The 16,691-nt window shown below is 39.7% G+C and overlaps 1 protein-coding gene and 1 long non-coding RNA gene across 26 annotated transcripts in view; one reads left to right on the forward strand and one right to left on the reverse strand.

The window, feature by feature from the left end:
* Positions 1-16,691, forward strand: part of RBMS2 (RNA binding motif single stranded interacting protein 2) — an 80,647-nt gene that overhangs the window by 10,235 nt on the left and 53,721 nt on the right. For 10 of the 24 annotated variants that reach the window (XM_070494464.1, XM_070494458.1, XM_070494463.1 and 7 more), the window contains exons 1-2: positions 8,959-9,328; positions 9,880-9,947. The exons of 2 other annotated variants lie outside the window; for them this stretch is intronic. Coding sequence is in view for 8 of the 22 variants with exons in the window: in XM_014843930.3 (XP_014699416.1) it covers positions 10,861-10,926 (66 nt within the window). In the remaining 14 variants the exon portion in view is untranslated. Of the gene's footprint in view, positions 1-8,958; positions 9,329-9,879; positions 9,948-10,661; positions 10,927-16,691 lie in introns of those variants that run through there. 12 more of the 24 variants (XM_014843930.3, XM_014843928.3, XM_014843929.3 and 9 more) reach the window with 6 other exon arrangements.
* On the reverse strand, positions 9,664-11,610 carry LOC123279937 (uncharacterized). 2 transcript variants are annotated; one of them, XR_011496967.1, is made up of 4 exons: positions 11,477-11,610; positions 10,267-10,451; positions 10,140-10,160; positions 9,664-9,980 (listed from the first exon to the last, which is right to left on the reverse strand). It is a non-coding gene; the product is annotated as an uncharacterized lncRNA (long non-coding RNA). The 2 variants fall into 2 exon arrangements; XR_011496966.1 differs by lacking the exon at positions 11,477-11,610 and adding an exon at positions 11,086-11,219.

The following is a 16,691-nucleotide window of genomic DNA, read 5'->3' on the forward strand; positions in this document are numbered from 1 at the left end:
GTCTAATTTTATTTTTTTACACGTTGATGTCCAAGTATCCCAGCATTATTTGTGGAGAAATTCTTTCCTCATTGTATTGTCTTGGCACCTTCATTGAAAATTAATTGACCATAGGGGCTGGCCCCGTGGCCGAGTGGTTAAGTTTGCGTGCTGATGGCCCAGTGTTTCGTTGGTTCGAATCCTGGATGTGGACATGGCACTGCTCATCAAACCACACTGAGGCAGCGTCCCACATGCCACAACTAGAAGGTCCCACAACGAAGAATGTACAACTATGTACCAGGGGGCTTTGGGGAGAAAAAGGAAAAAAATAAAATCTTTAAAAAAAAAAAAGAAAATTAATTGACCACAGATATAAAGATTTCTTTCTGGTCTCTCAATTCTGTTCCATTGATCTGTATTCCTATTTTTACACCAATACCACATTCTCTTGATTACTTTAGCTTTATAATAGGTTTTGAAATCTATTAGTGTAAATGTTTCAGCTTTGTTCTTTTTTTAAATGGTTTTGGTTTTCCTAGGTCCTTTGCATTTTCATCAACTTCTACAAAGAAGCCTGCTAGGATTTTGATAGGAATTGCATCAATTTTGGGAAAATTACCATCTTAACAATTACTTCTTTAATTTCTCTCAGCAATGTTTTATAATTTTCACTGCATAAATTTTATATTTGTTTTGTTAAATTTATTCCTAAATATTTAAAACCTTTTGGTACTATGGTTAATGGAATTGTTTCCTTTTCTTTTTTTTTTTTTAAAGATTTTATTTTTCCTTTTTCTCCCCAAGGCCCCCCATTACATAGTTGTATTTTTTTAGTTGTGGGTCCTTCTAGTTGTGGCATGTGGGACACTGCCTCAGCGTGGCTTGATGAGCGATGCCATGTCCATACCCAGGATCCAAACCCGCAAAACCCTGGGCCTCTGAAGTGGAATGCGCAAACTTAACCACTCAGCCATGGGGTCAGCCCCCTGGAATTGTTTTCTTAATTTCATTTTAGTCTGTTTATTCCTAGTGTTTAGAAATACAGTTGATTTTTGTATTTTGGTCTTGTATCCTATGATCTCACTGGACTCATTTATTAATTCTAGTAGTTTTATTGTGGCTTCCTTAGAATTTTCTATGTAGATAATCATGTTCTTTGTGAATAAAGACAATTTTACTTCTTCCTTTCCAATCTGGATGCCTTTAAGCTATTTGATTTTTTTTGTTTTTTTTTTTTAAAGATTGGCACCTGAGCTAACCACTGTTGCCAATCTACCTTTTTTTTTTTCCTCCCCAAATCCCCCCAGCACATAGTTGTGTATTTTTCATTGTCGGTCCTCCTAGTTGTGGCATGTGGGACGCCGCCTCAACGTGGCCTGACGAGTGGTGCCGTGTCCGTGCCCAGGATCCGAAACAGCGAAACCCTGGACCATTGAAGCAGAGCGCATGAACTTAACCATTTGGCTACGCGGCTGGCCCCTAAGTTATTTGGCTTTGTTATTGTTAGTTTGTTGTTGTTTGCAGGCTGTTGGCTTTTTCTTAGTGCATTGTCTAGAACTTCCAGCATAATGTTGAATAGAAATGGTGAGAGCAGATACCCTTGCCTTGTCCTGATTTTAGGGGGAATGCATTCAGTCTTTCAGCATTAAGCATGATGTTAGCTGTAGTGTTTTCAGAACTGTTCTTTATCTTTCAAATTTAGGAAATCCCCACCTATTATTAGTTAGTTGAGAGGTTTTATCATGAATGAGTATTAGATTTTGTCAAATGTTTGTTCTGCATCTATTGAGATGATCATGTGGATTTTTTCCTTTGTTCTATTAGTATGCCGTATAAAATTACTTGATTGTTGGTCGTTTAACCAGCCTTGCATTCCTGGAATAAATCCCAATTGGTCATTGTGTATAAACCCTTTTTAGATGTTTCTGAATTCAGTTTGCTAATATTTTGTTAAAGTTTTTTACATCTATATTCATAAGGGATAATTTTATATAGTTTTTTTTTCTATGATACCCAATCAGTTTTTAACCTAGTGGTTTTAGTAACCTTTGATAATCATTGCCTAGATCAACTGTTTTACTAGGGGTTGCAAAGTGGTGCTTTTCTATTGTTTCTTTTTTTAAAAAAAATTATTTTTTTGAGGAGGATTAGCCCTGAGCTGACATCTGTGCCCATCCTCCTCTACTTTATATGTGGGACGCCTGCCACAGCATGGCTTGATAAGCGGTGTGTAGGTCTGCACCCGGGATCAGAACAAGTGAACCCCAGGCCGCTGAAGTGGAATGTGCAAACTTAACTGCTGGGCCACCAGGCCGGCCCCTATTCTTTCTTATTTCTTTATTATTTTGAATTCTTCTTTAAAGAAGATCTTTGCTTCATCAACTGTTTGATTATTCAGAGATACAGTTCATACAGAAAAGGTAGGCTATATATTTGATTTGTTTCTTTTTACTTGCTAATTCTGAGAATAAGTTGGTTCAATAATATCCTCTAAAGGTGATCAGAGTTTTAAAAAATGATTATGAATTTTAATAACTTTGATGTGTTTACATTCTTTGTGATTGTTATTTTTTTTGATGTTCAACTTGTCCTATCTTTGGACAGTGGAAGACCCCTCTAGACTCTTGCATCCTTTTTTTTTTTTTTGAGGAAGATTAGCCCTGAGCTAACTACTGCCAGTCCTCCTCTTTTTTGCTGAGGAAGACTGGCCCTGAGCTAACATCTGTGCCCATCTTCCTCTACTTTATATGTGGGACGCCTACCACAGCATGGTGTGCCAAGCAGTGCCATGTCCACACCCGGGATGCGAACCTGCAAACCCCGGGCTGCCGAGAAGCGGAACATGCGAACTTAACCACTGTGCCACTGGGCTGGCCCCTCTTGAATCCTTTTTTTTTAAATTTTTTTAAAATTTTTTTTCCTTTTTCTCCCCAAAGCCCCCCGGTACATAGTTGTATATTCTTAGTTGTGGGTCCTTCTAGTTGTGGCATGTGGGACACCGCCTCAGTGTGGCTTGAGGAGCGGTACCATGTCCGCGCCCAGGATTCGAACCAACGAAATACTGGGCCGCTTGCAGCCGAGCGTGCGAACTTAACCACTCGGCCACGGGGCCGGCCCCCTTGAATCATTTTGACACAACTCCAGCAGGGTATTTTTTTGATAGTTGACAGATTGTTTTATTAACAATCAAAAAACTCACACTTGTTACAATAGGAAAATAAATGCTTCATCAATGAATAATTAAAACTATCTTGGACTTTATATGATTTTTAATGTGTTCTAGGTTTGATGCATATCTTAGAAGACAGGACATTAGCTTGCTGGAGTCATTGGGGTATGACTGAAAATGAGAAACAGTAATTTATAAGACATTTACCTAAGAGCTTTCCCATATGGTAGTTCCTCTGAAATTACAACAGGAAATAAGATTTTTATATTTATACTTGGTTTTAGACAAACATCAATCTTAGTTTTATTATTTTGATGTTACCTTTTTAAAGGGACTCAGTGAAAATTCATACCTCATTTTAAGATCATGAATTTGAGGTGAACAGTAAAACAACCCTAGTAGTTTTTGATAGCTTCTTTGCTTACTGGTATGAATATACCTTGTGCATATTGTCGTATTTTTGCCATTGTATCTTTGAGATACATTCCTAGAAGTAGAACTGTTAGGTTAAAGGGTAAAAGCATGTGTAATTTTGCTAGATAGTGTGAAAGGAGATATGCTGTTTTGCATTTCCACGAACAATATATGAGAGTACCTTTTTACCACCATCTCTCCAACAGTTTGTTGTCAAGCCTGGATTTTTACCAGTCTGGTAGGGAGAAATGGTATCTCCATGTAGTTTTAATTTTAGTATATTTTTTATGTTCAACAACACACTTTAATAAGTTGATGATAGTGATGTTGTGATGTCGTGATCGTGGTGATAGTGAAGTTGATGACTAACGTATAAAGAAATTTGCCATTAGCTAGCTGAAATTTAATGAGTTGGCTCTGACCCTCAAGCTGCAAGTTATTTATTTAGATTTGTAGTAAGGAGTAAGATGGATTTGTTAAGACAGCTACTATGTTAATAAAATATTCAATTTGCAAAAAAAAAAAGGATGGTCTTTTTGTACTCAACATGGTATAGTAAATATCATGTATGGGTGAAAGAAATACATCTCATAGTTGTAAAATGCCCTATAACCGACAAAGTACTTTTACAGTCATTATGTGATTTGACTATCACAAGCCCTGAGATATGGGACAGATCCTATGCCCACTTTGTAAAAGGAGAAATTGATGTTTTAAAAAATTGAGATTTTCCAGTTTAACATAGCAGATGGTAGAGCTGGGTTTAAAGATTTTATTTTTCCTTTTTCTCCCCAAAGCTCCCTGGTACATAGTTGTATATTTTTAGTTATGGGTCCTTCTAGTTGTGGCATGTGGGACGCCACCTCAGCGTGGCCTGATGAGTGGTGCTGTGTCAGCGCCCAGGATCCGAACGACTGAAACCCTGGGCGGCGGAAGCGGAGCCCGTGAACTTAACCGCTGAGCCACGGGGCCGGTCCCCAGAGCTGGGTTTAAATTTCAAACTTCTGATCTACCTGTATACAAATTCTGTACTTTGTTTTCTTGGTATTTGCTAAAGGATGCACAACCTGTATTACCCAGGAGGTGGCAGTGTTCTCTTAATAGCCATTGGGAATTCACTTTCCCATTGGAGACACTTGAAGTGAAAATCGTATTCTTTCAGCTAACATTCTTGAGCATGAATTATGTTTAGGTGTCCAAGATAAAAAGATTAGTAAAGTTGGTGGCTGCTTCCTAGGAGCTCATGATTTGGGTACAAGAAATGGGACAGTCAGGCAGAGTTAAAAGCTTACCAAAGTTTGTGCAAAATGCTATGGGAGTGCAGTTTATAATGGACCTTTTGAGGTGGTACCTTTTTAATGTGATAATAGGAGTATAGTTTTATCTAGCGTAGAAAGGAGAGACACAAGTAAATGCAAGCTCTATGACTGCCTGATGACACAAAAGTAAGCAATAAGAGGAATGTAGTATATATTGTAAATATAAAGGAAAAAGCTCCTAGATGTCCTAATGTGCCGTTCTGTCACTGTCAACACTATTTTCAGCATTTTTAATGAGTAATATCTTTTCAAATTAAATTTAGTATTGAGATGCTCCATTCCTTCAGTGAACAAATATTTCTTAATTTTAAATTAGCTGGGTGATTGTTAAATGCTAGGGATATGATAGTGTACACAAAACAGGCACAGTCCCTGTCCTCATCAAAATTATGTTTCTGGTAAAACCTGCTAGTGACTAGTGGCCTTATAAATAATGTATATTGATATTTTAGAAACTTTTTTTTTTTTGAGGAAGACTAGCCCTGAGCTAACATCTGCTGCCAGTCCTCCTCTTTTTGCTGAGGAAGACTGGCCCTGAACTAACATCTGTGCCTGTCTTCCTCTGTTTTGTGTGGGATTCCTGCCATCTCATTGCTTGATAAGTGGTGCGCATGTTTGCACCTAGGATCCGGGGATCCAAACCGGCGAACCCAGGGCAACCAAAGTGGAGCTCACAAACTTAACTGCTGTGCCACCAGGCAGGCCCTTCCTTTATTACTTCTGACCCAAAAATGTACATTAGAAGTTTTAGTTTTATAGGTGTATCAGATTGGTCTGGAAGGATGTTGAATTGCGAGAAAGAAAGTCTGGATTCTGGTGTGAGCTGTGCCATTATTTGACCCCCATGACCTTGTGCAAGTGAGTTTCCCTCTCTGTTTTCTTTCCCCCCATCTGAAAATGAGAGAGGACAAAGGAACGGAACTACCCGATTAATCAGTATTCTGACGCGTCATCCCACGGTCTCACACTTTTTGCAGTGATAGATTTAACCATATGAAATTGCCGTTATTTGCCTATTTGAAAAGATTCATATTTGACCTATAGAAACAGTCATTTCATTTGCTTCAACATAATTGTTGAGTTCAGTTGTGGCCCTATTGGGATTATCTGAGTTACTTATTTTAGGGATAGCTGAGGCCAAGTAAAATTAATGTCTCAGGTGTGAAGGAAACATACATTTAGAAAATATAATATTACCATATAATCAATGCAGACCTTTCTGGGCATTCGTAGAATCCAGTCTAGTCTTTCTCCATGATGCTGATTTTCTGGCCCAGTGATTCTAGGTGATTTGATTCTTACGTTTCTTTAGTGTCTGGCAAAGGAAAAGGCAACTTGAAAATTTTGTTAGGAGGTTCCTTGTAGTGATTTTTGTTGGGAAGTATCTGTGGCTATAGGAGAGGAGAGCATACTGATATCCAGGGTGTGAGGTAAATAATTCTTGAGTTGTCTTTTTCCCTGTTTTCCAATGAGTTAAGTCAAGGAGTTGCGAGGCCAAACTTTCCCAATTTCTAGTTTTAGACCAATTTTTTCATTCCATCCTACATCAGAAGGGAGCAGGGCTAAGCTTTCTTTGTTGTTTGATGCAACTCCTTAAGTTTTCCTTAACAGTTAAATAAACTCTTTTTTCCACTCTTTCCTAAGGCTTTACCCTCATCTCTTTACCATGAAATAAATCCAACTTTTTGGTTTGTTTCCATTACCTAGTCTTTTGGGCATAAAGGTTAAGCAGCAGGAAGAAAGATACTCCAGAGAGAATATTAATAGCTTGTGTGTGTGTGTGTGGGGGGGTGGTGGTGCTCTTTTTGTCGCTTATATACCTTGTTCAAGTGTCTAAACCACATGCAGAGCTCCACTAGCAAACTGGCCCTGTCTCCCTCTTTCAGACACATGTGTGCATCAGCCTGGCTCCAGTCCACTGTCTGTCTAGGTCCAGCACCTCTGTAGGTAGTACATTCTTCTGAGTCCTGCCACCTGACGTGAAGGGGCCAATGGTGGCATGCAGACATCTTTCAACGTACAGATCAGGGTTGATCTAGCCCCAACTCCTTTGCCGGAGATACTTATTTAAAAGTATTGTTTTTCTGGAGAAATCACGAACTAGTCCTTATTGAATCTGGGGTACAACTGTCTCTTTTCAAGAGACGTTCCAAATAACTCTTATTTTACTTTTTCCCTCTTGGGAAAAACAACTCTTGGGTGCTGGGCCCATGAGAACCAAGAATTTGAGAGGCATTGACTAAATCTAGAAAAATGTGGGCAATATGATGAGCAAAGCAGATGGTGGGGAGGCAAAATAAACACACTGGAAGAAATAGGATCCTTCCTCCTCTCATGTATCTCCTCAGTCTAACCACAGACCTCCACTACTGTCTCCATCACCTCCCCAAATTCCATAACCTCTTTTAAAAATATACTTACCAGAGTAAAGGATGCATTGTACAGTCTTGTTGATGCTCTTTGACATCATTAACCCACAAATCTGGGTCATTTTACTTCTGTGGCCCTAAACTTATTATAATGGCTATAAACACCTAGGTTTTTATATTAGTTCATATAAAATAGTATTTATTTAATTGGATTCTTCTTCATCTCCCTTCTGTCTGATACTGTCTAGTTTTGGGGTAGAGAGATTGTGTTAAAGCTTAGGATGCATGAAAATCCTACCTTTTTTTCTAGGCCTATTTCTATTTCTTAGAGTGGTAGGAGACTCAAGAGAAATGGGAGCTGGGATGTCTTGTATCTAGTGCATTTTGATTCTGAGTTATTTTGTTTCTTTTTTTCTAGAGATAAGAGACGTTCCATCCATTTCCAGTAGATGGAAAATTGTGAAAAGAATTTTCAAATAATCAGATTGTTTGCTCATGGAAGGTAGAGAAAGAGAAGAAATTGAATTGAATGATTCCTGAAACTTTTTATCCAGTATTTCCAGTTAGATAGTTTAGCCTGCCTAGTTCTAGTATAATCTTTTGAATGTAACTTAGATACTAGTTTTTGGAAATGTTCACTTCAGATCATTAGATCTGGGTTATACATTACCCAGAGGGGCACACAATGGGAGACAGTAATCAATCATAGTCGAGCTGACACCTATTGAGTGTTTACCAAGTGCCAGGCACCTTGGGTCTAAGGCCTTTGTATGCATTGCTTTGTTTAATTTCACTGCAATTTTAGGAGTTAGATACTATTTATTTATTATATAGATGAGAAAAGTAAGGTTCAGACATGGGAGGTAATTCTCCTAGTGTCACTCAGCTTCTGAGTGACAGGATTGAACCAGAACTTAGATTTGATTCCAAAGGCTAATGAAGTAGGTATTAAATCCATTTTGCAAATTAGTGAATTAGAGATGTTAAGTAACCTGGCATGAAGTCACATAAATAGTAACTAACGATGGTGTCAGGATTTGAACTCATGTCTGCTTCTCTCTCAAACTCGTGGTTTTAACTATTTTAAATTCTAAGATATCACTGAGCATTACAGAATGCAGTAGAACACAACACATGGAGAATATTAGAATTTCAAAAAAATAAAATTAGGTTGACTGCCATCATAACTGTTGCCAATCTTTTTTTTTTTCTGCTTTATCTCCCCAAACCCCCCCGTACCTAGTTGTATATCTTAGTTGCAGGTCCTTCTAGTTGTGGGATGTGGGACACCGCCTCAACGTGGCCGTCTCAACGTGGCCTGACAAGCCGCGCCCAGGATCCGAACCCTCGGCCTCTGCAGCGGAGCGTGCGAACTTAACCACTTGGCCACGGAGCCGGCCTCATATGAATCCTGTTATTAATCAGGCCTTAAAGATTAAGGTTTTTCTACCACATTGTTAGGCTAAGGGAGAAGACATCAACTAAGGGCCTAAATGGCAAGGGTAACTTGGCATGTGATGAATGAGACTCTCTGAGGGCAGAAAAGGGACTTTAAAAAAAAATATGGTATCACTGAGAGATGCCTTTATTCATTTATTTACTGCATTTGGCTGCTGTGCTTCCAATCTCGGTTGCAATTCCCACGTTGAGGCTGCTCCCACCCTTCCTGTGTCCCTTGAGCTGAGCAGGCACTTCCTGTCCTATTGGAAATGAAAGTTAGAGATTGAGGGTGTAGTGTGTGTGTATTTACTCTGCAGAACGTTAGTACTGTCTGTCCCATTATCGTAGGAAAAGGTGACAGGAAAACTAGAATACGGAGTGGGACTTCACTTAAGGAAGGATTTGGGCTTAATGTGTGTTGTGGCAAAGCAGACAGAGTTAGTTTATTTCTTAAGAGAATTCCATGATGGCAGCAAGGTGGCCTTAAGAAGAGATTTGAAGGCTTTCATTCTACATCCCTGTTCTCCTTGACTGGGTAGGAGTTACTGGGTATCATTCTTAAGTTTTTGGTTTCCTGCAAGTTTCTTTTCTTGTTAAGGCTGCTTCTACAGGACATTCCTTTGAAACTTTTAGAGGTGAGTGCTGTTGCAGCTGTGTGAGGTTCTTGACTAATTTGTGTTCTTCTTTCCTTCAAACTTTGTATTTTTCTTCTCTGTAAACATATGCTTTTTTAAAAATTGAGATCATAATAGTTTATAACATTGTGAAATTTCCGTTGTACATTATTATTTGTCAGTCATCATGTAAATATTTGTGCCCCTTCACCCCTTATGCCCCCCAACTCCCTTCCCCCTGGTAACCACTAAACTCTTCTCTTTGTCTGTGTGTTTTTTTATCTTCCATATATAAGCATATGCTTTTTAAATAGTTATTATTATTTTTTTTTTAAAGATTTTATTTTTTCCTTTTTCTCCCCAAAGCCCCCCGGTACATAGTTGTGTATTCTTCGTTGTGGGTTCCTCTAGTTGTGGCATGTGGGACGCTGCCTCAGCGTGGTCTGACGAGCAGTGCCATGTCTGCGCCCAGGATTCGAACCGACGAAACACTGGGCCGCCTGCAGCGGAGCGCGCGAACTTAACCACTCGGCCACGGGGCCAGCCCCTTAAATAGTTATTTTTTTCTACAGCTCAGAGACTACTTGAAGCAAACATCCCAACTCTGTGAACTTCAATTTGGGCATAAATTCCAGGTTTGGTGAGTAATTCTGGTTGGTTCAGCTTCATGGACCTTGAAGATTAGGAAATCGTGGGGTAAAGAGTCAAGATAGCTTACAATTGTTGAAGAAACCGCTAGGCAATTATATCTCAATAAAGCTGGGGGTGGGGGCAGTGGGAAAGGAAACCACTAGGCACCAAGTTTCATGACGTACTCCAGTTTGACACTTACTTCTTGAGTATGAAGTCACACCTGGAGGAATGGGGAAGAGTGAGAGGCATCAGCCATCAGCATGATCCGAGAGGAATAGAACTGTGAGGGATCTGAAACTCTGTCCCCCATAGTCTGTTTTGCTTACCTCCATTCTTTGGAGAGCTCTTGTTTGTTGTTTCTTCATGCATTAAGATCACTGTCAATATAAAAGGTGCGTGGTGGGGAGAGTCCTCAGCTCATCTCACATGTTCTGTCTCAGTGGTTTTTTTTCCACGTGTTCCCAGTGGTCCCTTTAAATCAAGCTTGAAATCTTCTTTGTATAGCTGAGGTCTAAGAGAAAAAAAGCCTCATTGTCTTTTTACTGAGAATTAGAAGTTGTTCATAGAGGAAAGGGGATGGAGTTGAAAGGGGGAGACTTAAGAACTTTTCTTTCTGCTTTAGCTACTAGGCCTGTGAAAAATAAAAAAGATAACATCATGGGCATTAGGACCCAGTGGAAGTGCCTCATTCAGACTCTGGGTTTACTTCTCTCAGTGACGTAAATGGGCAGCCCTAGTTCACTCTGCCCGCCCCCCATCTCTCTCCCTCCTGCTCCTTCTCTCCCCCTTTCTCCTCCCCCTCCCTTCCCCCTCTCCCCTCTCCCTCTCTCTCTTTTTCTCTCCTCTCTTTCCTCTCCCTCTCCCTCTTCCCCCTCCCCTTCCCTCTCCTTCTCTCTCAGTTCCCTAACATTTAAGAGAAAATGCTGCTATCAGTGACTTCCAGGCCTGGGATCTCGACTTTTGGCTATAACAAGAACAACAAGAAGGTATGGAAAAGTACTTTTTTGGAATCCAGCTACTTCCTTTTCTGGGGATCCGGGAGTGCCCTTGGCTTTAACATTCTCCTTAAGAGGGGAATGGGATTCCTCTCTCTCAGAGCCTCTCTCTGTTCCACTTCCCCCGCTTCTTTCAGCATCTTTTCTCACCTCGTTCTGAAGTTTCAGGAATTTACAGGCCCTGTTTGTGAGGCCTGAGAAGGCAGGGAAATTAAAAACAAATCAGGCTGCAAGTTTGTATCTTTGTGAAATGAAGTTAGTTTGACTTCCTGCTGATAGACTCAATCTCCAGAGGGATAATATGTCATCTCAGACCCTGGCTCCCAGCCCACCCCTCCAAGGTTATGTTCTCTTTTTGATTAACTGTTTCCATTCTCCCCCACTCCGCCTTCCTTCCTACCCATTCCACCTGTATTATCAGGTAGCTGAAATATGGTCAGTGAAATCACAACAGCTTCAAGAACTGGGTAAACTCTTCTAGACTGGATAGAGACCTTGTCCCCCGCAGCCTGCAGGGAAGGAGTCTTAAGAGAACACATACCTTGGGATTCAGGCAGAAAGGTCTGTGACTCTGGGTTCTGCCGCTGAGCTGGTGCTTCAAGCTCTGCAGACAGCCAGGCTCAGCAGGGGTCCTTGGAGTCTGTGATTAACCCACAGCTGCCACAGAGCTGTGCTGTGCTTGGGCAGTGGGCAGTCTGGGGGCCGAGGACGCTCGGACACTCGGACACTCATGCCTACATTTGCCGGGGAATGTCCTTGGCAGTTTCTTGGCATTTGAGGGTACACAGTGCTGCTTAGGAGGAACTTCATGCTGTAGCAGAAAGACCCCTTACCCTCTCACTTGGTGTTGTCGCTGTTCTTTGAAGAAAAGAGGTGCTGTAGACATTTAGGGATCTTGTGCTCATCTGATGGAGTATTGGGGGGTGGGGGGAAGAATTGCTGCTGCTTTCTCATATGCCTGAAGAGACTATTACAGGTAGATTTAAAGTGTCTGATCAAGGCAGTGGGTAAGCATTTAAACCCAAACACTTAGTGTTCATTTATTATTTTATATGGTATTCATTCTGTTTAATGTCCTTAAGAAATATGAGTCCTTACATATTTGTTGGTTATCAATAATATATATATTACGTATATATATACATAACATATATGGAAATACAATTTTGATAGATGGATATTTCATCTGTCTTTATTCTTTTCAAATCTTACATAGTATGATATGAAAGTTTCCTTTCTAATTTTTTCTCTCCAGGTCTCTCAGGTTACCCAGACTCATTAAAATAAAGCAAAATGAATTCTAGAAATTAGTTTTTTTCCTATTAGGGATTTCATGTATTTGACGCTATCTAAAATCTTTTGTTAGCTCCCCACTCCCTTTCTCTGATTCGTAGTTTAGGAAACATTTAACCAGCTTCCAAATCTAGGATAGTCTAGGGGACAAGAGGTATGACTGTGGATTTGGATTCAGAACTCGTATCTCTTCCTGATAATTTGTAAGGTTTGAGAAGCAATTCAGGAAACATGCAGGAGGGTGGATACATACTTACTAATGTAGTTGTCAAGAATTGTTTGGGTTCTTACAGGTCACTGTTATGATGACATCACTTTGTGGCTATACACGATTCCCTGTATGTCTGTACAGCTTTGTGAATATTGGGTCTGTTTAAACTACAGCATTACTGCATTGCTGTCTGTCTTTGTGTTGACATGTAGGGCTTAATATGTTCATTTCTCTTTTGGGAAGAGTATTTGGATGTGTTTGCTCATGTAATTTGTGCAATTTTACACCCAGGATTAAATTTTTAAAGTAACTTTTATTAGTTTTTAGTAGTAAATGTAAGACATGCCCATTTTTAAAAAATTACACGTAAATAGGTATATAAAATAAAAAGTCAGATCTTCCCTTCATGTCCTGTTCTTTACCCAAATCCCACCCTTCCAGGAAAAAAAATTGGTAGCAGTTTGATATATGTATCCTACCAGACATTTTTCTATGACAAGGTAAAATTGTAAGTTTGACATTGGCTTATTTGCCCTCTCTATTAAGAACTCAAGTTTTTCAAGTAGACGAAGTGTTATATAATAAAGTTCTTGGACCTGTCCAAAACATTTAAAAAACTGAAATAAAGAGCAATCAAATTCTCATCTTCTGAAAAGTACATTATAAATATCTGCTTTTATTGTCCATTGTTGTGTTATACAAAAATCCAGAAATAATAGATTTGTAGAGATCTGCTTTTTTTGTTGTTGATAAAGAAGATGGCCCTGAGCTAACATCTGTTGCCAATGTTCCTCTTTTTGCTTGAGGAAGATTGTCACTGAGCTAATACCTGTGCCAGTCATCCTCTATTTTGTATGTGGGACACTGCCACAGCATGGCTTGATGAGCCATGTCTAGGTCTGTGCCCAGGATCCAAACCTGCGCACCCTGGGCCACAGAAGTGGAGTGCACGAACTTAACCACTACACCACTCGACTGGCCCTTAGATCTGCTTTTTTTTAAGGAGAATTTTTACGTCGTAATTTACTGTAGTCGTCACTTCTAGTTTGTGGAATGAGAATAATTGCCAGTGAGCTCAGTTTGAAAAGCTGTTTGTACACCAATGTTGTGACTTGCTTGTTTGAGGATTGTTTTATTTTGAAAGATATTTGTCTACTTCACGTATCAGGGAAGTTGTTGCCTGAGGAGCCCATGACAGTCATAGTTTTCTTGTTCTTTTTTGGCTGTGGTAAATGTAGGAATATAATCAACAAACCTATAATGCCTGATAAAGGCAGATTGTTTCTCAGGATGTGGTGTTGAATATCTATTCCTTTCTTTGGAATTAAAATAGTCACAAAGGGGGAAATGTGGATTTCAAAGAGAGATTCTGCAAAATAACGTGGTACTTTTTTAAGAAAAACATCTCTTTTAATGGCCTTTGGTTACTCTTGGTTCATTAAAAAAAAAGACTGAAATAAAAAGATCAGAGTTCTAGGGACTCAACACTGTTTCTTCAGGGTTTGAGAGTTTCCTCAGTAGAGAGAGATTTGAGTATAGGTGAGATCTAAAGAGGAAATGTTTGGAACTAAAGGAATTTCTGACTTGCGAAGGGCCTAACCACGCCTTCCCTGACATCATCTTTCTAGCATGTGTTATTATAATTTAACTCCTCAGAGCACCAACAACCATTTCCTTTGGAAAGAAAGAAAAGGGACTGCGTTTAACTTGGGATAATTTGCCTTCCCCAACCTGTTTTGCATGAATTTCTATTTCCTCTTGGTCTTAACATGTTGAACACCAGTGGGGGTTGGGAGGCAATGATGAGACGAAAACTGACTGGTGGGCATTGCCAGATCTTCACTTTTTCAGAAGAAAGTGGGAAGCAATACTATAATTGTACCTCTAACAAAGAGAGAGAATTTTTGTGTGTTTACTACATTTTCATCTAGTTTCCGTCAAATCAAATTTGGTGGAACTGAAGACTAAGAACTTTCAGGTTTAACATCTCTTGACTGGGGGCAGCTATTGGTTCTGTCATCAGTACTAAAGTTAACTTGGTTAAAGTTTAGTGGTAATGTCTTTCCATTGATCTCTCCTTTCCCTTTTTAACACCACTACACTAATTTATGCCCTCATTACTGATTACTACTATAATAAACATCCCACATGATCTCCTTGCATCCTATTTCTCCACCCCCTACCCTTTCCCCATGGGTAATTTTTTATCTGCTGCCAGAACAATCTTCCCACATTCCAGCAGTCTAGTACTGAGCGTTTCTTGTATAAAACCTTAAAAAAAATTTTTTTTAAAATTTGTATGTGTGAGGAAGATTGGTCCTGAGCTAACATCTGTTGCCAATCTTCCTCTTTTTGCATAAAAACCTTTAATGGCTCTATATTACCTGCTAAACAAAGTCCAAATCCTGAGCCCAGTACCCACTATTTCTCCAGCCCTTCCTTATCTTCCTCACGGCCCCCCATGATTCCATTATGTTCACTCTGCTGCAGCCAGGAGTCTTACCTACAGTTCTCAGGATACACCCTTTGATTGTTGGTTTACATTTCTCATTCCATAAGAAAGTGCGCGGTGAAACAGAAAAATATAGATAAGAAACAGGACAAGGGAAAATATGGATTCGAATATGAGGTTAGTTGGAATTAAAATGCAGATGTGCAAACCATAGAGTTTTATCCTGGAAGATTAGGACTGAAGAATAGCCATTGATTTTGTTAGTGTAGATGTGGTTGGTGACTTTGACAAGCAATTTCAGAGTGGGGAGCAAAGGCAAGGTTAGAGTGGGTTGATGAGTGAAAAAAGGTAAGGAAGTATTCCTTAAAGGGTGTGTATAAACTAATCTTTCAAGAACTTTGATTAAGATAGAGAGCAGAACCCAAAAGGGCTGCCCAGTGGCGCAGGGATTAAGTTCACATGTTCCGCTTTGGCGGCCTGGGGTTTGCCGGTTTGGATCCCAGGTGCAGACATGGCACCGCTTGGCAAACCATGCTGTGGCAGGCGTCCCACATATAAAGTAGAGGAAGGTGGGCACGGATGTTAGCTCAGGGCCAGTCTTCCTCAGCAAAAAGAGGATTGGCAGCAGATGTTAGCTCAGGGCTAATCTTCCTCCAAAAAAAAAAAAGGATAATGGTAAATTGTGTTCCAAGTGTGTGACATTTGTTCCCATCAACGATGTATAAAATTTACTATAGATTCACGTCCTCTCAACTTGTTGTTAATGTCAGACCTCTCTCACTCTCTCTTAAACCCAGTCTAGTTAGGCTGTTACTTCCACGCTCCACCAAAACTGCTCTTTCATGTTCCTGACTTCCATGCAATGATTTTCATGTTCTTGAATGATCAGTTCTTAGCCCTCATCTTATTTAACCTATTGTCGACACTTGACACAGTTGATCATGCTATTCCTTAAGATGCTTTCTTCATTTGGTTTACAGAATACCATCCCTTCTTGTTCCTCTGGTATCTGTGGCCTCTCCTCTTCACGCTCCTTTGCTGGTTCCTCCTGATTTTCCTGTTCTCTAAACCTTGGATTTCCCCAGGACTCAGTCCTTGAGTTTCTTTTCTCTCTACATTTCTCCCTTCATAATTTTATCTAGTCTTATAGCATTAAATATCACCCATACAATGGCAACTCTCAAATTATATTTCCAACCGGGACTGCCCTCCTGCATTCCAGAGTCATATATCTAACATAACACTTGACATCTCCATTTAGATGTTTATTAGGCATTTCAAAATTAATATGTTTAAAACAGAACTTCTGCCTGCTTTCTGCCTCCCTGCCCTGCCCAAACTGTCTTCCTCGCTGTCTTCTCCATCTCAGTAAATGGTAAGTTCATTCTTCCAGGTGCTCAGGCCAAAAACCTTTACTTATCCTTGACTCTTCTCTTTCTCTTACAGCCCCATATCTAATAGCATAATACCAGTATCTACTTTGTTGGACTGTTAGTAATTAATGCCTGATATATTGTAAATGGTCATTAAAGTTAGCAATTATAACTGAAATTACCCATGGAAAATATGATCCATTCTCTTTATTCCTATCTGCATATAAACAAGCTTATAGATTCTCCCAGCTTAAAACAAAAACAAAAACAAAATCTTGCTTTGATCCCACGCCTCTGCCCGTTACTGCCCCATTTCTCTGATCCCTTTCATAATCAAACTTCTTGAAAGACTAGTTCCTATAGAGTCTCTGCTTTCTTACCTCCCACTTTCTTTTTCTTAGTACTGTATTTGTTTTTTATTTTTAAT

The sequence above is a fragment of the Equus asinus genome, chromosome 22 (genome assembly GCF_041296235.1).
Source record: "Equus asinus isolate D_3611 breed Donkey chromosome 22, EquAss-T2T_v2, whole genome shotgun sequence".
Taxonomy (NCBI): domain Eukaryota; kingdom Metazoa; phylum Chordata; class Mammalia; order Perissodactyla; family Equidae; genus Equus; species Equus asinus.